We start from the raw sequence: 24822 nt of genomic DNA on the forward strand, positions 1-24822 counted from the left end.
CAACGAAGGCGCTTGTGAACGGCTTATCATTTGGTGGACAAACCAGAACTTCTTTTTAACAAATCCCCTTGAGAGGACACTTCAGAATAAGGTTTTTTTTTTTTGTTTTTTTAACTGAATTTTGGAATCTATTGGTCTGTCTCAGAGACTCTCCATTTACGTATTACAGCATAACCATCCACCACCTCCCAATGCCAAATAATCTGCCACAAGAAGCAGCCATTGTAGGCCTCACTGGTGTTGCTGAGACCTGTGGATTTCAATGCCCCCTAATGAACCTATGGGTAGCAGCACAATGGCTTCTACTGTGTGAATGACAAGTCCCCGGAATACAAAGAGAAGTTTACAGACACACATACGTCGGCTCCTGTCCCTGCACACATCTAATAATCTGCCAGTCTGATGCCATCTTCACAGACGCACTTCCTTAGCTGGCAGCGAGCTGTGGATATGTTGACGAGCGGCAATCCGAGGCAAACAAACATCTTATTCCTTCGCAATCAAACAGCATTTTCCCTTGGTTATGACAGTAACATCATCCTCTCCTCCATGTAAGACGTGCGCGACGCTTGCGCAGGATTCTTGGAAGTGTGAAGAAAGGCAGTGTTTACTTCAAAGCCGCATCACATCGACAGCAGCGTCTCTGCATATCCCTTAGTGCCCCCCTGTGCCCACCTCGCACAGACATTTACACCGGATTACGGCGTCTATAAAGGAACTTCGAGCGACTTTCTTTAATTCCGCAACAGTATCTATAATTGAATACAGGATAGAGGGAAAAGTATTAAGCTGATGTTAGTGCGGTGATGCCAGCTGCTCTCTCCTAATGACATGCCTTGCCGCCACTAAAAGCAACATCTGCTCCCGCTCCCAAGACGGTGCCACAGCTCCGATACCTGCAACTCTAGAGACATCAGTGTATATCTGGTGAGCGCGCGGCTGTCGTGTTACTGCCAAACAGAAAGACACGTCTGTCTGCCGCGTTCTCAGGACGCAACACAGACAAATTTCTTTAAAGTCGGCCATACGCTACGGGTCTTGGTTGACCGAAAAAAGGCGGATGTCAAAAGATGAAAAGTTAGGTTTCTGGGTTGTAGTATTTTCTGGGGTAAATAATTTTTTCAAGATTTTAATACTGGTGATTTTTAGAAAATATAGGTCATCAATATCGGATACAAACACCTATCAGCTGACCAAAACAATGGAGTAAGAAGTACCCAGTGCCTTAAAATGTGCAATGGGCAAGACAGGTTACTGCAGCTTAGGGACCATTCAAAGTTAGCCTATCAATTTCCAAACATTTCCTAGGAATCTGTTATTTCACAGAACATCACATTTTTATCGCTATACAAATTACAGGGTATTCCGACTAAGACAAGATCATTAAATACACTCATGATAACAAAATAACACACTCTCTATTTCAATGATATTAAAGGAAACAACCATTTCAATTAAAAAAAAAAAAAAAAAACCCTATAAATACCCACCTCAGTTCCTATTGATGTTGATCCCGGCGCTGTCTTCTGCTAGTCTTCACCCACTGGGATGACCTAGAAAAATCAGCCAGCCGGATTGCAGTGGCAAGATGTCCGGTGCTCCGGGCTGCTAAATATGCACGCATCTCACCTCCCTCTCCAATGCTCCCAGGATGGGTGAGGGAGGTGCGGGGCAAACATTATTAGCAGCCGAGATCACAGGGCATCATCTTGTCCCCCAACTCCGTTTGGCTAATTAAGTTTCTTTTCTAGGTCATACCAGCGGGTCAAGACCAGCAGAGGCCAGCGCCGGGATCAACATCAAGAGGAGCAGAGGTGAGTATTTCTAGATTTTTTTTTAAATGGTTGATTTCCTTTAACAGCATTTCAGAAATATAATTTCTGCTGTTTATATTTTGGTTGTCTCAGGAAACGACAATAAGCTCGACAGCTTTTGCAGAAGGAGGGGTAGGAGGCAGAGAGCACTACAGACACAGGCACTTCCTGTCCAGTAGCAGCATGTAGAGGAGAGCAGCTCTACAGACAAGATAAGCTCTGGACCCAAGGGGAGAGGTATTTTATTGATTAGGAGAGGTAGAAGAGCTGAGTGTGCCATTGTCTTCTATATCCATCTCATGACTCTTATCTGTCTCATCTCTTTTTCTATGTGTCAGATACTAGTAGAATGTTCAGAATCTAAATGAAAGTGTATATAAACCCTGTACCCTAATAATCTAAGCACATTGTCAGCACACAGCATAACATAGCACAGTACAAAAAAAAGCTCTGGAAGGCTTTACCAGAGGCCCCCATTCTTTAGTTTGATAGACTGTTACAGCATGTGGGGGGTGGGGGGGGGGGAGTGCTCCTGCACAGTGTAACAACTTGTGAAACTGCAGTACGGAGGCAACACCCACAGGAGCCATTCTGGATCATTAGTATTATTTTGAAGGTCGATTTTAGAAGGAAGGAGACCATGAATAACAGAAATAAGATGATTACCACAGCCATGGTGCCTGGTTCTGTAAGTGTCCCTGGTTTATCATGATGGACTTAGATGGTAGATTTCCTTCAAAGTAAATTTATAGTACATTCTTTATAGCACATAATAAAGGAACATATATGTATTTTTTGCCCTGATATGTCACAGTCCACAGACAAATCTTCAATCACTATTGATATACTTTGCCACTAACACTACTTGAGGTCTCCAGCCTTGATTCACTGTGGCCCCCGGCTGCAAGAGGTTTACAATCTGCCATATGAATAGTCATAAACAGTCCGGCCTCTACAGGGATGTCATCCTGAGGCCCATAAAATCCTAGAGACCCAGTCATACATCTTCCAGGCATTTAATAATGTATTGTCCCCATAATGAAATGCTCAATATAGTATAAACTTCGTCAATGAGGGAGTGTGTGCGGCAGCAAGTCAATGAGCTATTAAAGGGCTCACATGACACCGTCTATGGACTCCGGTTAATCAGTCCCCATCTGACGAATGCTATCCCATCAGATCAATGCAGGAAACAATTACTGGCTGTATATTACTCCTCCCTGGCTCCTATGTAGTGCACTCACAAATGTCACATAGACGTGTGATTTGCTGCCTCCTGTAATCCAATGGTGACTGCATAATCCCATTACCCTCACTTGTATAGATCGCCAGGCCTCCTATCCCAATAATCCATTCTTAAGGTAAGGAGCTGGGATTTTGTGCACTAAAGCGACATCAAACAAACACCGGACTATAGTGAAGGCGAAGGGGTTAGATGACATATCTAATAAGTTCCGCTTTCTTCCCCCGCTTATGTCATGTCAGCCGTCTTCAAGGTGAGTATCACCACAGGTAGCCATCAGGTTGAAAAGCTGCTGTAATCATTTATCAACACGGAGACCACAACCTCTGGAAACAGCCAAGGAATCAATCACCGGCAGGCTCGCTCTACTGCGGCGCTGCAACAACCTGAGCACACTGCGCCACCATGTGCTGAGGAGAGGGAACTACAACTTTACATTTTTTTTTTCAGATTAGAGGAGCTTACAGATAAAACCATATTGGTAAAATTAGTTTTTTTGCTTTAATTTTATGGGTTAAACAAACAGATCTGCAAACAGATACAACTGAGACTGACTATATATTGTCTGATTTTTAAAAGAAATGATTTACTTTATTATATACCAGTAGTAATGGCTTTTGTTTGCAGTATATAACACGCCTGTCCACAACCTCAGTCACACTCCAAACTCCACTATGGTGCAGACCAAAGATCACTTGAAGGACACCAGAGGCAAAAGTATAGACCTACAACCAGGCTGGAAAACCGAATCTGCAATAGGCTGCAGCTTGTTGTGAAGAATCAACTGTGGGAGCAACAATTAGAAAATGGAACTCTTACAAGACCAATTGATAATGTCCCTCCTTCAGGGGCTCCATGCATCTTCTTACCCTGTGGGCAGTGGGGTAACTAGAAGCTGATGGGTTCCAGTGCAAAGTCTGTGCCGGGCCCCAACTATAATGTATGGTTTATAGTAATAGTCTTCTCATATGGGAAAGTGACACCATAAGGGCCCCCTAAACCTCTTGGGCCCAGGTGCGATCGCAACCTCTGCAGCCCGTAATATTACGCCCCTGCCTGTGGGGTCAAAATGATGACAAGAAGGGTGATCCAATATCCCTGAACCACAAAGGGAGGGACCCAATGAGTGACCTGCTGAAAGCTGGGACCAACGTAACAAAGGCTCCGGATCAGTAACACACTACACCACCAGGGACCTGCAGTGACAGACTGTCCACTGCTCAAGCCAGCACATATCCGGGCCCATCTGATGCTTTCTAGAGAGCATTTGGATGTTCCAGTAGAGTAATGGGAGAATTTCATATGGTCAGATGAACCAATGTTTGGTAGAAACACAACTCGTCGTGTTTGGAGGAGAGTGATGCCGAGTTGCATCCAGAGAACACCAGATATAATGTGACGCATGGGGGTGACAACATCATGATGAAGGGAAGTTTCTCTGCAAAGGGATCAGGATGATTGATCCATGTAGATGACAGAATGAATGGGGCCATGTATCGTGAGATACAGAGTGCAAACTTCCAACAGCAAGGGCATTGAAGATGAAACGTGGCTGGGTGTTTCAGCATGACAATGATCCCCAGCACACGGCCGGGGCATTGAAGGAGCGGCTTCATAAGAAGAATTCCGAGGTCCTGGAGTGGCCGAGCCAGTCTCCACATCTCAACCCCATAGAAAACCTTTGAAGGGAGTGGATATTCTGTGTTTGCCCAGCAATAGCCCCAACACGTCACTGTTCTAGAAAGACTGTTCTAGAGAGATCTGCATGGAGGAATGGGCCGACATAACAGTGTGTACCGACCTTGTAAAGACTTACAGCATGGGAGAGGGGGTGCGAGAGGCGTGAACAATTAGCAGTGCTGAATGGTTTTTTCCAGGCGAGAAGAAAACCGCTGGGATCAGGATGAAAAGGAGTGGAGGAGAGTATGCATAGTTTTTTTTTTTGTTAAAGGTACTGTTGGTTGCAAAAAATAGGTTGCAAATTCAGTCTATGCAACTATGTCGGGTGTCAGACAGCTAGGATCCTCCCACCCATCACCAGATCATGTCTCATCCCAGAAAATGATTCCGGTTGTAAAATCTCAGTCTTGTCTGCCCTACCGTTTTTTTTTTTCAATCTGCCTGTGATCCAAGATTATTCCCTTTCTTGAAGGGAACCTCTTAGCAGGAATGTCATTTTTACCTGGTGTCAGGTGCCAATAGCCTAGACTGTGGCGATTTTAAAAATGCCTGTCAGCGTTCTGATTTATTGCAGGACTATATATAAGTTTAAAGGAAATCTACCATTTATTTTCAGACATTTAGAATGCTGTAGCTACACTGATGCAGAAACGCATCTTGTTTAATCCCAGAACGGAGTGAAAAAAAATTATAAAATTATGATAATGAGGCTCTGTCACTCCTGTTGCTGATCGGCGCTCTCCTCTGACCCTAATTATGCACGGCTTCAGAGAATGATGTAATCACTGTGTTGTCCCTGACAGGCAGGAGTAATCAATTGCTGCACCATCCCCCAGCTGCTGTGTATGAGTCATCCAGCTCAGGTTAATTAGTACTGCCTGGACAGTTCAGGAAGCTTTTTTATGTATGGCACCCAGCGTTCCCAAGGTCCTGTATTTTATAATTGTATTTTGAGGAAAACACTTGGATCAAGGATTAAACAAGATATGTTTCTGCATCAGTGTCACTACAGCATTCTAAAGTTATGTTTGGTTCACAATGCATGAAAACAAATGGTAGATTTCCTTTAATTCACATTACCTGGCTCCCTGCCAGCAGCGTGTGGTGAGTCCCTGGGGAGGGGGCAGCTGCAGCCTGTGTGTGCCTATGTCAGTCTCCTCTCCACCACACTCATCCGGCTTCCTCCCTACATCCTGTCATGTGCACTGAGCTAGGGAAAGAAGGGGATGCTGTGGAGAAGATGCACAATGCATTAGGGTACACAGGCTGCAGCTTCCCGGGGCTCTCCACATGCTTCTGGCAGGGAGCCAGGTAATGTAAAATAAACTATTGAAAACTACACAAATTATTCAGGCTATTGAAATCGTTCACCAGCTAAAATGACATTAAACGGTGACAGGTTCCCTTTAAGGAAGTTAATATTCTCAGATCACAGGTTGTTTTACAATGCTTTGCAAGACGAAAACGGGAGTGGAATTGAAAACTGATAAGTGTGCCTTCCAAAACTGCATCATATAAACTGTGATGCCACTAAGGCCACGTTTACACTTTCATTTACCGTTGGCTTAGGCTATCAACACTGTAGGACGTTATATATATCTTGGCTGGCACTGTACCTAGGAGGCTGTGCTAGTAAATGTATAAAGGACAAAAAAAAAAACTTGTATTACTTTATCAACCTCTCCCTGCTGTAACTATCTGATAGCATCAGTCAATGTCTAGAAGTGGATCAATACAGCGATAGGAGGTCAACAAGCGCGGCAAGCATAGCCCCCTCCTATATCATTACTACAATGTCCTACAGGGAATCACATGCCGGCAAGCCACAAGATATGTGCAAGACACATAGGACTAGAGAGTGAAAATATATGATCAGAGGGACAGAATTGCTATAGAATATAGAAGATACTCTAGATTGACGGTGGTGCTCCTATCTAGACCACCCATATTAAGACATGAGGGAGCTTTCTTTGCTATACCCCATTTAACATCTTTGAGAGAATAAGAATGCATGATAAATATAATTCTGGATCCCCCGTAGAGGAGGACATTGCTTGGAATACCTTTCCTGAGGAAGTGGGAAGACAGTTCCCTAAAACAAGTCTTCAGCTTCAGCTCTGGCCAGTTGTCTTGCATCCAGACAACGGATTGTGAGGAGTAAAATACTTGGCACTGGTGGTTGCAGAGGACCTTGCAGACATGATCATGGTGTCAAATTATGCGCATTTGCACTGAAAGGGAATCAGCTGACCATTCCAAAGATTTAGGCAGTGTAAGATATTGGGGCACATTTACTAAGGGTCCGCTGACCACATTTTCGTCGGGTTTCCCGACTATTTCTGTTTTGCGCTGCATTTAACTGGGGTTTTTGGCACACGCAACAAATTGGGGGCGTGGCCGTCGGACAACCCGACTGATTCAGAGTAAGCGCGGAATTTAACATTCAAAATTGTGTCGCAAGCCATGCACTCACATACACCGGGAAGAAGAAGGTGAACTCCGGCGGACCTCAAAGGGGAAGCGACTCATGCAGGAAATTGGTTGCACGATATTAGTGAATCGTGGCAGACCCGAATGGACAACGCACCTCAGGAATCGCGGCGGGACAGGTAAGTAAATGTGCCCCATTGTCTCTGGAGAACTAGGTAACCATACTTTTATATGTGTTTTTAGTAACAGAAGGATTGTGCAAAAAATTAATTTAAATTCCAGGATTGTAGCTGGATTCTGAAATCTTTGGTGCATTAGTGTGTGAGACCTCTTCACTATACTGCTGCGTAGCCCATCTCCTCTGACATAGAAGCCTCTGTTTGAATCTTACCTTACCAGGGGGCAAGGGGCTAAGAGAGAGAGAAATATATATATATATATATATATATATATATATATATATATATACACACACATATCCAGCTACAATCCTGGAACATGAATCCATTTTTCACAGTCCTGCTGCTACTAAAACACACACAAAGGTTACACAGATCTCCAAGACCAACACAGTCTAAAGCTTTGGATAGTCAGGACTGCTCCATCAATAACACGATTTATACGGAATTCCTATATATAAAAAAAAAAAAAAAAGACAAAACAAGAGGAAGTTCCGCATCTATTACATTCCCCTTCACTTCACCTGCAGAGGCGGATTAAGATAACTACGCTTTATGCGTTACAGTAAAAACCTGTCAGCGCATTGTGCTCACATTTTACAGTGAATAGGTTACATCTTTCCAATGTACGATTAGCAGATTTCATCCACTAATCCCACGCGGATTATTTTCTTAAGGGAATTACGGGTCAATAAGAGACTAATCTCTTTATATCTTGTGTAAAAGCATGTAAACCTCAGGGGGAAAAGAGGAAATGATTGTGAATTATTCAGCAGCAGACAAAAGCGTCGCCTGGCGAGATGAGCCCCGGTGCTCCCGACTCTCCCATTATCATCCCACACCTGTTATCCGTCATGCTATTCATCGGTGTCACCCTATAAGGCGGATCTGCCCTGCACAGAGGGAAGAGACGGATATGTACAGAGTCAGGAGGACCTTTCTGATCCCAATCGTATGCGTTCTTTATTGACTGAAGCGACAAAAAAAAAATGTTGTCAGGTAAACAAGCCAACACTAATTAAAGAAATCTTTGAAAACCATTTATGCAGGAGTAAAACTATCCCTATATTGTTCCTCCTCGTGCCAGTAAAGTTCCACAGTCTGCCTGCTGCTTCACCCACACAGGGACAGAGCTTACAGCCTGGTGAGGTGACATCAGTGGGGGAGGGAGGAGCTGTACAGGAGCACAAAGGTGGGGGCTGAGAGCTGAGGAGTGAGCAGGGCAGACAAGTCACATGTTTGTTTTTTTAATTCATCCAAACCAAAGTAAACCTGAGACTCAGAACAGGATTCTGCCAGGGTGCAAGGTAAGTTAAAACATGGGGTCATTTTTATACATGGAGTCTAAACTTTATGAACGGACTGTGGAACTTTACAGGCTGGGGTTAGACATGTACATGAACAGCGCTGCAGCTCAGGCTACGGAGAGTTTTGTCAATGTGGAAGATACTGGGGCTTATTTACTAAGAGTAGCGGATCGCACTTTCGTTGGATTTTGCAATGTTTCCGATATTTGCACAGCTTTGACAGGTATTTAACAGGTGTCTGCGCTGGGACTGTGTCGTACGCATTCGGATTGTGGCGCAACTGCACTGGCTTTCATGCGACATAAATCGGGGGGGGGGGGGGAGCCCGTCAGATGATGCAACTGATTCGGCCTGAGCGTGGGATTTAACTTTCAAATTGCAAGCCAAACACTTACATGCACCAGGAAGAAGAAGATGAACTCGGTCGGACCTGAGCGGGGAAGCGACACATACAGGATATCGGGCGCACCATCTTAGTGAATCGCGGCACAGTGCATAATCGTCGGACAATGCACTTTCGGTAAACTCCGCGGACCAGGTAAGAAAATGTGCCCCACTATATTGGTAAAACCATCAGAAGGCTATTTATCCACTTTGGAGAACCGTTCACCAACAGCTGTGCTATTTTTTCAGATTTTAATAACGGAGTGTGTAATTGAACCTGCCAAATTCAGGTGTGAACCAAGCCTTAGATGTGGAAAGGTTGCCAGCAGGCTTAATGGAACACATTATGAAATTATAGAAGTAATTCAGATTTCCTATATTTCGCTGGGATGGAACAGGATTAGGAGAGCCCGTACTGGTGGTAAAACCCTACAAGGACCTCATACGCTGTAAGGCAAAAATGATTATTGGGTTACATAAAACTGGGCCAGGCTGTCTAAAAGAGAGCGATGATCTTAGTGCGCTCCATGCGCTCCATGTTTAGAGAGAATAAGCTCAGCGATTTGTATCACTTTGGTGTATACATGGGGATACAGAGTTAAAATTTAGTGTACGGCCATGAACATTTGAGTTATTAGGTTGCGCGCAAATGAGGTTGTGTTCCCCGATGCTATGATGTCAGAGGCTCGAGGAAGCATTTATTCAAGAAAGACACCGTTGTCATGCGTCTATATGATGACCACTGATTAAAAGAATATTAAACCCACCCAGGACCTGTTTTCTTCTTTCTATGCTCCCAGCACAAACCAACACCACACTTTTATACAATAAATGAGAATAATGCTTTACCAAAAATACTCGAGGACTACCATAGATTACTAAAGAGATCTAATGGGGTCTGATGTACCTCAGTTGGACCCCTCGTCGCTCCCCGAGATGAGCGGAGGAGCAGGACACGCATGTCCGGGCCTGCCCCATTCTACTTTATGAAGCAGACAGAGATTGCAGAGCACGGCATCCGGCTATCTCCATCAGCTCCACAGAGATGAAAGGGGCTGGCTGAAGCGAGAAGGGTCTGACAGGGGGTACATAGGACCCTATTTTCTAGTGATCTGTGGGGGTCCCATCAATGAGATCCCTACTGATCAGCAAGTTAGACCCTATTCTGCAGATAGGGCCCAACTTGTTTTGTGGGAAACCCCCTTTAAATGACAGATCACTGGTAAACAGATAGTCTATGCCTTGAAAGCTTATAAAGTGCCTTACTTAAATGGAGACTGTGGGGATGGTAGACTCCCTTTAAAGGGTTTTTTTTTCACTAATACAAAACATTAGTAGGTTAAGTAAAAGATCCTAATGGTGTCTCCTATATTGTACTTGGCAGCAGGACTTCCTGTGATGTCCCGTGTCCTGCTGACTTCTAGTGTATGAAGGGAGCTATATAGTCATTACTGTCTTAGCCCCCTAACCATCATAACCACTCCCATATCAGTGGTTAGAGGAGCCTGCGGATGTCCTTAGCACACACCTCCAACGACTGATATGGGAGTGGAGATCATGGATGGTGGCGTGCATATTGACTGTACAGCTCCCCTTAATCCATCACAGGAAGTCCTGAAATTCTGTGACCCAAGGATCACATAACTAGTGGCTCCTATGAACTACAAACAAACTTTATCAGGGCAAGTACAAGTGCAAGGGTTTTGTCCATGCCCTGATAAAGTAACTAAACAGTGGCCAACCCCTTTAAGGCTATGTGCACACAAAAGTGTGCTATATGCAGGCTTACAAACTGGAGGTGATAGGAGGGGTGTGCGCTCCTCATCCCCCCAACCTCCATAAGCTCTATCTTCTGCTGTGCAGCTGACCGGTCCACACCGTGTATAATGCAAGTCAATGGGAGCCATGAGCTGCTCGCAGTCTGTGCGGTCAGTTCGCAGCCGCCCAATATGGTCGTCTGCACAAAGGCCAGTGGTATTAGAACAGTTTGCAAATGAAATCTGCATTAGGTGGATGGTTATAGCCTAATAAATCTTTAGCAAATAAAAAAAAAAAAAAAATCAAAAGATAAAAATACAGCAACGTCTGAACAAAATCCTCTATGATAAAGAAAATCTACAATTCATTTAAAACAGGAACCTGCGACGTTCTAGAGTCAGGGAGCGCTAAAATGACAGTAAAATTATATGTACGGCCTTGATACAAAACTAATAAAATGCTCTTTAGAATCAACTGGAATTAGAAAAAGAGGGATGTGGGGGGGGGGCGGGGGGTTCGCCGCTTCCAAGTGCAATTTTACTACGGTCAACTTTATTACCAGGCTCTATTTCATACAAATTCATTTTACTGCTACAACAAAGAAATTCTATAATCTCTGCAAAGGGTAGAAGAAAAAAATAAAGAATAATTTTATGGGATGTGGCTGTAAAACCTCCTGATGGATGATAAGTGCACTTTTAAATATTTAAAGCTCATGAATTTCATATGGTAATTGGGATTTTATTCTTCCTTTATATATACAGAGGAGCGCGGAGCGTGGCTACACCGGAGAACACAACACATTCAGCTAAACATCCAGGTAATAATGGAGATCCCCCTGCAGGGACTGGATGCTCGCACAACCATGACACTTCTCCCAAATGTTTGTCTTTGCATTGAACACAATTTAGCAGCAAGTAAAAAAAATAAAATAAAAATAAAAATTGTTATTCTGCAATTTCAGATTTGGTTGAAATAATTGAAGTGGTTGGTTTTATTAAATAAAATCTATCATCAAAATCCATCCTGATAAACCAGGGATACTTACTCATAGATCCAGGCACCGGGACTGTGGTATCATCTTATATTTGTTATCCATGGACCCATTCCTTATAAATCAACTTTATAAAATTATGCCTATGAGCTAGACAGGCTATAGGGGTGTTACCAGAGCCTCTCTGTGCTGTACTTTCACATGCCACATGCTGTGCAGGAACACTTCCTCGCCCTCCCACATTGTGAGATTACCATACATCAGGCAAACAGAGGAGCTGAAGCCTGTGCCTGTGAAACTACAGTCCAGATGGGCTCTTGTAACACCCCCCAGAGCCCTGCAGACTCATGAGCATGATTATAAAAGTTGATATTAAAAGGCAAGAGGTCACAGATAATAAATAGATTACCACATATCCCTGCTTAATCATGCTTGATTTTGATCAAGCTTTTTGTGTTACTTTTTGAGTTAAACCTGATGGTTCATCTAATCCCCAAGCACAAGTCCCCTCCGTCTCGTAATTAGTGTTAGTCCCAGCATACCCAAAAGTGAGAGCAAAGGCTACTCCCCGCCCCCAAAAGCCTCTGAAATCCCTCCTAACTGCACGTCCTAGTAGTGCTTCTGTCCTGCTGCCAAGCAAGCCCGGCGCCATCTCCCAGCATACCCAGGGGGTGGGGACCATGTGGCTACTTATGGGGGCGGGGGTATTAAACAGTGTGGCTACTGGGGAGGAGGAATAATGGGGCTACCAGGGAGGGGGTGGTGCATAATGAGGACAGTATGCCTACTGGGGAGACAGAGGGACACTGTCCATATGCTTGCATAGTATTAAAAGGAGCATCAGAACACATGCTAGACCTGCACTCCAGGCGATCCATCACCATAGGTGGGGTCTCAGTAATCAGACCCTCCCCAATCAGATTGTTATCCCCACATTGAGGATAGTGGATAACCATGAGACTTCATACAACCTCTTTAAAATGTATTATACGTCCACAAAAAACAAGTCTACAAGCCCCATAATCACAACGCAACACCCCTGACCTCCTGCCCAATAGCATTTCCTCCAAAAAATCAAAGAGTGCTTTGATGAAATATCTAACTTTGTTTGTCACTACGCTTCTGAGGAACCAAGTCCACCTCAAAAGAACCCTAAGAAAACATCTGAAAGCAACAAACACAAAACCGGAGGCTACGACAAGAAAAAGATGTCAATTACCGGTGTGTTGTGTGCTTTGCTATAGGTGAGCAAGTGCTATTTAAATATTTTTGTGTTGTTTTTTTTGTTTTTGTTTTTTTTTTTACATCAAAACTACACAAAGCTGAAAAAGTTGATTGGTAACCATAACAACCAAACATCCAAAACCTGCTGCGACATCAGCCGCATTATAGCGCGGCTGCGGGGAGGCTTTTTTTTGGTTTGTTTTTCTTCCCAGAAAAGCCATCACATTACTAAGAGCAGATGTATAATTTACAAGCCTCTTATCAGGATGGATGAGATTCCCTGACAGCTGGAATGGAGCTGCCATATGAAGTTAAGTTTTCGGGTAAAAGAAAAAAATATAAAATAAAATAAACCCTCTGCTCTCTCTTAGGGCTGAAGGAAAATTCATTATGGCAGCAAATAGTTGAGAGAAAAACAAAAGCACTTTCTACTTTTTTGGGTTTTTGTTTTTTTGTTTTTTTACACAGATCCTGAAGAAGTGCGAAGCACGAGCGCCTCTATTAAGATTAATGGAGCTATTGCTTGGCTGCTTCCTAAAGCTTCTCTCTGAGCAGAAGGCTATTTGTGATGATTAAAGATTTCCACAGACGCAAACCCAGAACAAAATGAAGCGCTATTTATGAGCCGCTCCGAGGAGCCCGAGGTTTAAGATGGGGAACCGAAATGGAGTCTTAAAGAGATTTCTTTCGTCATCTGTTGCTTAGCTTGATAAGTTTTTCGGAAAGTTTTTAGCAACAAAACTAGGCTTTAGGGCTCATTCAGAAAGGGGTGTCCACTGCGCATTTATAAATAAATGCAGAGTTGTGATGTCCGTGTTCAGTCTGTATCGTATTCACATCCGTCAAAAAGATGTTTGAATGGTGTTGGTTTTAGTTTTTGATTATCCACTGACTTCTGTAGCATACAGAACTCAAATACGTTCATCTGAATGAGCCATTAAAAAAGGAAATCTACCATCAAAATCCTTCATGATAAACCAGGGACACTTACTTATAGATCCAGGCACCGTGTCTGTGGGAATCTTCTTGTATGTCTTATCCATTACCTTCATCCTTCTAAAATCAACTTTTTAAATTTTGCTTGTGAGCCAAAGGGGCCTAGGGGGGCATTATCGCTAGCCCCTCTGTACTGCAGATTCAAAGGCTATTACACTGTCTCTCTCTTCAGCTCCCTCAGCCGGTCCCTCTCCCTTCTGTAATATCACACAGTAGAGGGGGAAAGTACTTCTGTGCAATGTAATAGCCTGCAAAGCTACAGCATGGAGGAGCTCACCGCCAGAGCCCTTCTGATTCATAAACATAATTTTAATAGTTGATTTTAAAAGGAAGAAAGGCAACATATAACAAGTATATAAGAAGATTACCACAGTCACGGTGCCGGGATCTATGAAAATGTTGATGGTTTATCAGGCCTGACATTGGTGGTAGACTTCCTTAAGCTTCAATTGAACACAAAAATCAGAATCAGAATCAGAAAGAGGATGAATGATAGTTGCAATAAACTGTAAACTCAATTTACTGACAAAGAAAGAACATGCTTGTCTAGTAACAGGATTAAAAGGGGCTTTACAGGACAATGACACGGACAACCTACCGTGTTTCCCCGAAAGTAAGACAGTGTCTTACATTCTTTTTACCCTCAAAAGTCCCACTATGTCTTACTTTCGGGGTATGTCTTATATTGGAAAGTATCCCACACATCTCCCATATGGTTACAGCCCCATACAGTATCCCACACAGTCTCCCATAGGGTTACAGCCCCATACAGTATCCCACACAGTCTCCCATAGGGTTACAGCCCCATACAGTATCCCACACAGTCTCCCATAGGGTTACAGCACCTGGTACCGTAATGGCGATCGGATCAATTCCTCTGCGGGGCTAGGTAAAGGTGTGGCTTCTTCTTCCTCGTGCAGGAGCCGCTGGTCCAATCAGAGGCTGCACATGAGGGCACGTAGGCTGCATGTTTCTGTATGCCCCGGCCCCGCGATCTCCGGCCTCCGCTGGCATCAAGCTCCAGCCCACCCTATGGCCGGCTCCAAGCAGCCCCTCACATATAGTACCGTACCTCCGCTTTCCACCCCTCCGCTCCCGGAACCCGCATCTTGCTCCCGCCCCCGCCGGCCGACATCAGACTGACGCCAGCCACCACCAATCCCTCCTCCGCTCACGGCTGCCCCTGCTGTCCATGGTCCTGCAGGTACTGTACAATTTGCTACTGGTACGTCTAACTTTTGGGGTACGTCTTACATTAGACGCCCCCCCCTCACACCCCCGCTACGTCCTACTTTCGGGGGTGTCTTATAACAGTATCAGCATTAAGAAGTGTTTTGGCACGGGGCACATTATGGTAACCTGTCAGATATTAATGACCCATCCCAGATGGTTTATTAATATCATTGTCCTGAAATATCCCCCTAACCTGTCAAATACAGAATAAAGATGCAATCATCCAAGCAACTTACCTGTGGCCTGGGAGATAACTGACAGAGGAAATCCCATTGGCATAATGACATCCAAAGTTGAAGCTGTGACTCTCTTGATAGCTGTGATTGGCTCCCACACTGTGACCGGAAGAATAAAGACATAGGCACATATATATTTATTGTACCTATACAACGAGCGTCTCTCACCTATTCTGACTTATGCATTCTTTTCAAATAACAGTGGACAACCCCTTTAATAAAACTCCTACTACCCAACATATCCTATACTAAATTTATAAAGCAAGATCATCAATAGACCTCAGCATAAAGACTATGAACACTGAACACATGGTGGCCGCATTTTGTGGAATGAACACTGCCCGGGGGACACGAGTCCAAGCATCGTAGCTACAGATGAGGCTAGGAATCCCGTCATTTCCATGGGACCACAGCTCCAGAATGAGAACGTGATTACTGGTCCCTATCAGAATGAATGGACTCCTGGCATCATATATAACTGTGATGCTTGGAGCCCCATCCCCGAAGCAGTGTTTGGGCTTTGAAACACAGACTAAAATTATACCAAATTATTATACCAACATATAGGTCTAACATAGGTTACTTTAAAATCCTATTTGTATAAAGTATCCATTTGCATACAGATGAGTCACATACCCCTGGGGCATATATCCTATACATACAGTATCCATTCTGCTCAAATCTAATAGGTTACAAAAACACACTATTATAATATTGTACATTATACTGGCACTGATATAGTACATTTTAGCCAATATAACATACAATTTTCTAATTTTCCCTACTTCATCCTGTAATACCCAGGAATATTTTAGTACATTTATCTACCATTGTGATTCTAAATTTTGATATTATAATATGTATGTATGTATGTATGTATGCATAGAACTCTTCATGTGGAGATAAAATAATACAAAAAGTAAACCGAATAAGAAAACGTCAATGCATAATTCAAGGGTCAGCCATCTGCTAGGAAACTACAACTACCAGCAAGCCTTGACATAACCTGCTGGGAGTTATTGTTAGTGCAGTCGTGTAATAAGTAAGGAACACAATGTAACAAACCCACCTCACTAGATAACTTTTCAGCTGCCCCCTGTAATTGATGACCAGAAGTTCGGCTGACCACTGTGTGCTGGCTTTATACTCCAGGAAGATCAGGCCGGCGACAGCATAACTCAGGTCCCCCGGGAAGCTAGCCTGCTGTGGATGGAAGAAGAGAGAACCTGAGTCAGGCCTATTTATTTCCAGATCAATTCTCATTAGGCGGATGTACTTAAAGCAAAGCAAAACCAAAAAATCTATTTCTCACTTTGCAAACCTATGAAAGTTGCTGAACTAGAACATGAAAAGGTTTCCTGGCTAAATATCAGAACTATATGGGATAATCGTAAAAACATGCCATGAATGCTAAACGAGACTCAAAGGTGTTTAATCATTAAATCTATTAAAGGGGTTTCTAGAACATATTCCAGAAAATAATTGAGATTGTTTGTGTTATGAATATTTTTCAATACACTTTCTGTATCAAGTATTCATGGTTTTCTAGATCTCTGCTTGCCGTCATGCAACAGGAAGCTTCATCGTTTACTTCCTGTCGATTAACCCCGGTCCATGGTTACGTGAGGTCACACAGGTGCAAGGCTCATTAGCATCACGCAGTGTAATCAAAGCTGTGTGATGCCAACGGGCTGTGCACCTGTGTGACATCACATGACCGTGGACTGGGGTTAATCGACAGGAAGTAAACGGTGAAGCTTCCTACAGACTGACCGCAAGAAAACAGATATCTAGAAAACAGTGAGGAATAGATACAGAAAGTATACACAAAATATTATTACACAAAAATATTGTTTACTGTAATGTGTTTAATGTGAACAACGAATTTCATACCGCATCCACAGGTTCCCCCTCCAGGAAACGCAGATATCAACACAACAAGACCTTATAGCCTAAAGTTGTCGGGATCGGCCATCCTGTATGATGTCCCAGTAGATTTACAATGGAGAGCAGGGTGGATAGTATGGAGCAGGTCAGAGGGGGGGGGGGCACTACGGGTCACTTAGTCTGTCTATTGCTAGGGTGGCAGGTAATGTCCCCTACAAATCTCTCATCCATTCATTCCCTTTCCCATAGATATCATTAAAGACTTTTATCCCCTAAGGGTAAGACTTGCTGAATGTCAGTCTTAATGGGAACCTGTCATCAGATTTTACAGAACTATAAACCTGATGTGATCTAAAAGATGAGATTCTTATCATTAATATGACACCAATGAATGTTCCTAAGAGCTATAGAAGAGCAGATAAGAGCTTCTGAAGTGATGCTCCCCTTGCAACATCTTAACTTGACTCATCCCAGCTTTAAAAAAATGACTCTTCTCTGCTCATTTTCACATGACTAGGGCTTTTTTTTTGTATAGGCAAGATTTCACATAAAAGAGGGAAATTCTAGAGGACATTTCATACTCTTCCCGAGGGGGCTGCTAGCTTAACCTGGTGACAGGTTCCCATTAAAGGAGTTGTCCCACCGAAGACACTTAGGAGATAATTGTCTGATTGCTGGGGTTCCGACAGTCGCCTTATTCTTGTGTGAATGCGACAGAAATTCGCAAAAGTTGTGGCATATTGGCCCTTTTTTGTGTCGCCAACTCATCATTGCATTGAAAATAAAAGTCCTAAAAGCCGGACCCTTAGAAATGACCTCAATCTGCGGAGACCGTCTCTAAAATCACAGCTGAAAGACTACTCTTCCATAGCACAATGGGGCATTTACTTACCCGTCCTGTCGCGATCCCCGAGGTGCATTGTCCGACGAGGATTTTGTAGCTGCCGCAATTCACTAATATTGTGCACCCAATTTCCTGCATGTGTCGTTTCCCCGCTCAGGTCCGCCGGAGTTCACCATCTTCTTCCCGGTGTATGTAAGTGCATGGCTTGCGACACAATTTTGAATGTTAAATCCCGCGCTTAATCCGAATTAGTCGGGTTGTCCGACGGCCACACCCCCCGATTTGTGCACCAAAATCCGAAACCCCAGTTAAATGCGCTGCAAAACAGAAAATGCGGTCCACGGACCCTTAGTAAATAAGCCCCATTGTTGCTAAACTTCATGTCTCCTGTCTTTTAACCTCCCCGTTTACTACATTCCTGAGAATCCATCTTCTTTTCTACAGTATTGATCCAGATGGGGACCACTCGGAGTTACACTGTGCCTCTAGTACATCCCCCGATAAGCAATGGCCTCTTTCATTTTATTTCACTCTAACTTTAGGCAAAAAATAAATAAAAAGAAAAAAAAAATCATAACATAAAAAGCCGGAGTTCTTGCATTTATTTTTGTTCTGCGCCTTGAAAGAGAGAAGAGCGGCTTTCATCTTTTGTTTTCCCTCTCATACACAGAACGTTGCCACATATTGTAGTCAGAGTCACCGCGCATCCGCTGTTCGTGGGCATATAACGCCTTGATCATTAATTCATTTGTGGACTTCTACCCCATACCAATAAGTTCTGTGCTATAATCAATTAGGAGTCGTAAACTAATTGGAGAAGATTTATCAGAAGTGTCTTAGAGCAGAACTGCTCTAGTTGCTCATGGCAACCAATCAGAGCTTAGCTTTCATCTCCCCTCAGTTGTTTATAAAATTAAAGCTGATCTCTGATTGGTTTCCATGGGCAACTAGTTCAGTTTTACCTCAGACACCTTTGATAAATCTCCCTTGTTCAAAAATTAAAACACAGACGTATTAATAATGATTCTTATACCGGAGGGATGACAAAAAGTTCACTCCCCATGAGATCAAACAGGCGGACGGTCCCGGTGCTCTCGGCGTAAGCCACCATAGTGCAGTCATGGCTCCACGCCACGCGCCTCCACTGAGGGTTGGGGTCTTTTGGAACTAATAAAAACAATTAAAAGAAAAGTATTATAGAATGGAATAGTACACCGATGTGACAAAGGATAAGGTTGTATCCATTACTATAGGGAACCTGCCGAACGCAGGTGTGAACTGAGCCTTAAAGAAAATATACCATAGCATAATAAAGCATAATAAACCAGGGACACTGGCGTCTTTTATTATAAATTAAACTTTTATTATGCTAATGAGTCAGAAGGGCTATGGGAAGGTATTACCAGAGCCCCTCCATGTTCCAGCTTCAGAAGCAGGGAGCAAGGAGCACTCCCCCACTTCCCATTGTGTGATGCAGTAAGATTGCCTTTCCAAAGGAAGAGGGAAGTGCAGGGAAAGCGTGTAACAGCCTGTACAGCTACAGCATGGAGGGGCCGTGGTAACACCCCCAGGAGCCCTTTTGGCTCATTAGGATAATTGAAAAAGTTGATATTATGATTATTATATTATGATTTAGATGGTAGATTTTCCTCAAATACATTTGTGAGCAGCTCAATACAAAGTCCTCCAACAGTATAATGTTGAGATCTAAAGAAGGATCCCTGGTTAGTGGCTGAAATACCCTTTAAAGGGTTGTATCCAACTGCTGGGATCCCCACCGATCACGAGTATGGGTTCCCCACCGATCCAGTGCACACTACTTTCACACTACTGGGTGAGCGGTAGAACGGCCATGGCCAATCATGGCTAGTTGGTAGTAGCGTCAATTTCAGGATTGCCCAATCGGGCAATATGTCTGCGTTCCGCAGCTGAACGCAGACATCGCTTCCATTCATCTAGAATTGCTACTGTTGAAGGAGCTGCAGAGTGCGGTTTATGTGGCTGAGGATCCACACCTACCTCCTGTGGTCCGAATTGGTTTTCTCTTTTAATAAAGACACAATATACCCAGTAAAATCCCCTGCACCTAAACGTGCCTGGTCCCAGATTTCAAGTATAGAGCACAGTGCAGTGGGAGTCCTTGCATCAGAGTGAAATATATATATATGTAAGGAGTCAAAAAGCACTAACACTGTTAGAGTGTCAGCGCTGTGCTCCCATAGCACTGAATTAAAGCATGACCTGCCACTTCATCCAATAGTGAGAACTGGACCCGTTCTTGAATGGCTTCGGGTTCCCCAGTAGTTAGAGCTACACTGATCAGATCCTTATCACTTATCCTGTGGATAGGGGATAACAATCATATTAGATACAACCCCATTAAACTGTGCTAGCTCGATCATAAAACTATTGCAGTACAAGACTGTGTAGTCTACGTTTGCAGAGACCCTATGTGCATCAGATTTGCTTGGAGTATTCCTTTAACAGGAGATGAATTTCCTTTTGCTGCATGTAAAAAAATAAAAATCTAGGAAAAGATGGAGCCCAGCATGCACATACCGTATAATCACTCACCTTGACACTTTCCTATAACTGAGCCAAAGTCATCTTTCGCAGACCTGGATGGTGCAAGAAAAGGAATACAAAAGGGAAATTAAATCTTGATAACTAGAAGAGAGTGATGGATTCTTGCAAACATACACCCAAGTAATGTCCCCGTCCGGGTACGGCAGAAGCAGATGAATTCAACTTGGGAGTTTTGCCAGAAAAATTGGGGGGATTAAACTATATGCAGGAAATGTTATATTTCTTATCTTATATGTGCAGTCCTAATGTAAATCAGCCTGTCGTGTGCTGCCTCCAAATGTGATGGGGAAAATACAATAGAGGGAGAGGTATCTGCTGCTGAAGAAGGGAAATTGGGAAGTTGCCAATAGCCAATGTGATCTATTTTCTCACTTGAAAGAAAATCCTTAGAAAATAATTCCAAATATAATTTTAATCCAATGTATTTCCATGTATAATAGAAAAAATCCTGCCATCACACTATAATGAGTGGTGGTCTAGCCTCTGGGACCCCTAATGATCCTGAAAACTATAGAAAAGTCCCACAGGGAAGTGTCCTTACAGGAATTCTACCACCAGGATGAAGGATTGTAAACCACCTGCTGGATTCTCCCAGTCTGTGCCAGTCACTGCACTGGTTGCCCTTCTCCTTCTGAATACAGTTTAAAATAATCACCCTCATCCACAAAGCTCTGCACAGTGCTGCGCCTCTCTAACTCTGCTCTGTCAATCACCCAACCCCTGCTCTTCTATATGCCAGTGATGTTAGATTATTCTCTGCCTTAATTCCTCCAGCTCACTTCTCCAGGACTTCTCCGGAGCAACATGTGGTGTGCACTGATGTAAGGGGTTAACTCAAAATATTTGCTTCCACAGCCTTACGCAGCTTTCCAGTCTAGCCCCCATCACAATAGCCTGGTCAGCAATGTTCACAGGACTTCAGTACCTGTACATAAATCTTACAGGTATGTAGTAACTCACCTAATTTCAATGCACTGGTCCTGAACCGCTGCCAAGAGCTTACCGTTACTGCGGGAAAAGTGGGGTGAAAAACAGCAAAATGATTATTGTGCTACTAACACTTATGAAATGCTGCAATTATGGAAATCTCTTCTGTCCGCTACTACATCACTCATGAGTCTACCCTCCCACAAAGTGAAAAGAACACCTTAAAGGGGGTGTCCAGCAAGAGGATATTCTTTTTTGATAAATGATTCAGAACAGGTAAAAGGCATAAATGAAGCTAAATGATTACAATCCTGCTCCATCTCTAGTAAAATAACCTTCAATTTGCTGAGCAGAGAGTCCCAAATGTTTAAGGAGATGTCTTAAAGGGGTTGTCCGAGATTGTAAAAAAAAAAAAAAAAAACACATTGGTGGCCAGGAGGGGGCTGCTTGAAAAAGAAATAAACATTTACTTGCCCCAGTGGTCCCTCCTGGTGTTCCGCACTGCCGTTTTTCCGATCCGTGCCCCTGTAAACATACAGGGGAAAAGAAGCTGCGATGCATTGAGCTTCCAAGCAGGCCACACCCACCCATCCCACATCATACATCGCTTTAAATAGGGATGAGAAGGCATCGCTGGGCCACCTGGGCCGGCCGAAGGTGAATGCAGCCCGGAGAGAAGACGGCGCAGGATGCCCAGGGGGCAAGCGGAGGTAAGTAAATGTTAAGGCAAGTATATTTAAGCAGCCCCCTACCAGCCACCAATGTTTTTTTTGTACAGTGTCAGACAACCCCTTTAAAGGAAACCTACTACTTTACAATTGTACTTATAAGCCTCCATTTCCTTGCACCAGCTCAGGGTGAGCTGGTGCCGGAGCATATCTTCGTTATTTCAATACAGCGCTGTAATGCTTTTTACCTTGGTTTTAATCTTTATATTCTAAGCAGCTTTGGCGCACGGTGGTACGCGCTCGTCGCACCAACATTTTACGCTTGGCTTTTTTACAATACTCAACACAAAAGCCTCATGTGAACGCGTCCGAACCATAAAAAATAAACACAGTCCTTACCTTGTCAGTACAAGCTGCCAGTTGATTTGCTTGTTAATAAGACTTATGAGGCCGGGGGGCAAACAGAACTTGGCCGGGCTGTGAACAGGGGAAAAAAAAAACATTAAAAAAAAAGGTTAGTTCAATAAAACTATATAATTATTAACTCATTTCTGTTTTTAATTCTTATTTGAATAAAATGTATTAAAAGGGATGTCCTGGATGGATATAAGAGAAACAAGATAGATTCAGAGAATGTTTATTACATTTAAAGGGAACCTGTCAACATATTTGCACATATACAGCTAGTGACAGGTTCCCATAGAGCCCTACTAACTAATTGACACCCTTCTTTTAGTTAAAAATTGTTTCCTTCACATCCTCATATATCAACTTTTTTGTTTTACTTCGTGGCATCAGAGGGAGGCATGTCCATCTTTGTCCTCCCCCTCTCATCTGCTCCTCCCGATGTCCAAGACCTCTTCTAAATATTCCACACTTCATGTCATGTGACCAGGATAATGCCCTCTAAGCTCCTGTTACATTCGCAACATCTACCCCATGTATATATCTTATCACATGGAATCACAGCAGCTCCATGGTGGATGGGGAGGAGTAGAAGTGCATAGAGGCTGCTGTGATTTCATGTGGTAGACTTACATACATGGGGTAGACTTTGCAAATGTAACAGGAGCTTACATGACACCACTCTGGCCACATGACTTTAAGTTTTCCCATCTGCACATTTACATTTAATTTAATTCATTTGCCGTATGTAAACATTTCTTCAATTGGATGTTATTAAATAAAAATGTTCCTGTGTGAAGATAATTTCTCATAAATGTAGAAACGATATGGCTTTCTCGGATACGACCATCTCACATTTTGCCAGCAGTGGCCAGACATGCGCAACCGAGTCCTGCCTGACCACCTGGATTCAGCGTTTATTACCGCAGGACTTTTCTGGGACCTGCAGTAACTCCCAGACATTACATATACATTGGTAACACCCCAAGAGCCATTCTGGCTCATAAGCATAATTATAAAAGTTGATTTTAGGAGGAAGGAGGCCATTGATAACAAATATTAGAAAATTACTTAAATGCCTGGTAAAAAAAAAAAAAAAAAAAGTGTCCCTGGTTTATCATGGTAGATTAAGGTAGATTTCCTTTAACTTCTTACAAACAGCCCATAAATAGTCTAATCTCCTCAGAGAGCTTACTCATTAATGGGTATATTCTCTATGTATTGAAAAAGTTAATTAAAAGCCTCCTTATCAGTCCGAAGTGGACAGACCTCACAAACACTGCTCACTACAGGAGAAAGAAGCAGAAAAAGGCAAAAAGAAGCTGCTTTACTAAATAAAGTATATTATAAACTTGACTATTACTTGCTCTATTCATTTCTGGAGAAAAAAAAAATGTCTTTCAATGTTTACAGTTTATTCCATAAATAACATGTACGCATGAAAATAGAAAACAGAAGTTGAGTTCCATAGAGAATTGGGTGTAGTTGTCCTTGCCTGACCTGTGCTCCATTAATTTCTATGGGACAATGTGAACACAAAACTGAATGATGGGTACCCCATATTTATGTGGAGAGGGTGTATCTTTTGTGACACAACTTTAAGTACAGTAATTTTTTTTTTTTTTAAATGAAAAAAAGTCCACAAGGAGATGGTGGTAATTTTTTTACAAATGCACCAATTTGCTGAACAAGGTCATGTTTGCTTGGTTTTCCATTTTTTAAAAATTTCTTTTTCCTTTTTTTTTCCCAACAATTGCGATCAGACAGAATTGCACATTAAATGGCTAAAAAAAAAATAATAATAATAATAATTCTTGTTACATGTTGCATTCCATAAAAACACAACAACCCCTTTCTCATGGAAATGTTAACGTCTTGTAGCCGGAGCAAGGACAGGCTGAATTCCTAATCTCAGGGTAAAAGCTTGCAGCGTTCTGCCTGGGACACCTCATTGATGGCTCCATAACAGGAGCGATGAATCCGCATGACAACTTTATGTTGAGATTGAGAGTTTTGTGTTCATAGAT

At 43.0% G+C, this 24822-nt stretch overlaps 1 protein-coding gene across 3 annotated transcripts in view; it reads right to left on the reverse strand.

Moving 5' to 3' along the window:
• Positions 1-24822, reverse strand: part of NBAS (NBAS subunit of NRZ tethering complex) — a 415971-nt gene that overhangs the window by 379608 nt on the left and 11541 nt on the right. For 2 of the 3 annotated variants that reach the window (XM_072143607.1, XM_072143605.1), the window contains exons 4-9: positions 22790-22867; positions 21756-21803; positions 20784-20827; positions 19243-19376; positions 16548-16681; positions 15479-15577 (exon numbers count right to left, since the gene is read on the reverse strand). In XM_072143607.1, the coding sequence (XP_071999708.1) occupies positions 15479-15577; positions 16548-16681; positions 19243-19376; positions 20784-20827; positions 21756-21803; positions 22790-22867 (537 nt within the window). The remainder of the gene's footprint in view (positions 1-15478; positions 15578-16547; positions 16682-19242; positions 19377-20783; positions 20828-21755; positions 21804-22789; positions 22868-24822) is intronic. The other variant, XM_072143606.1, reaches the window with a different exon arrangement.

The sequence above is a fragment of the Engystomops pustulosus genome, chromosome 3 (assembly GCF_040894005.1).
Source record: "Engystomops pustulosus chromosome 3, aEngPut4.maternal, whole genome shotgun sequence".
Classification (NCBI taxonomy): domain Eukaryota; kingdom Metazoa; phylum Chordata; class Amphibia; order Anura; family Leptodactylidae; genus Engystomops; species Engystomops pustulosus.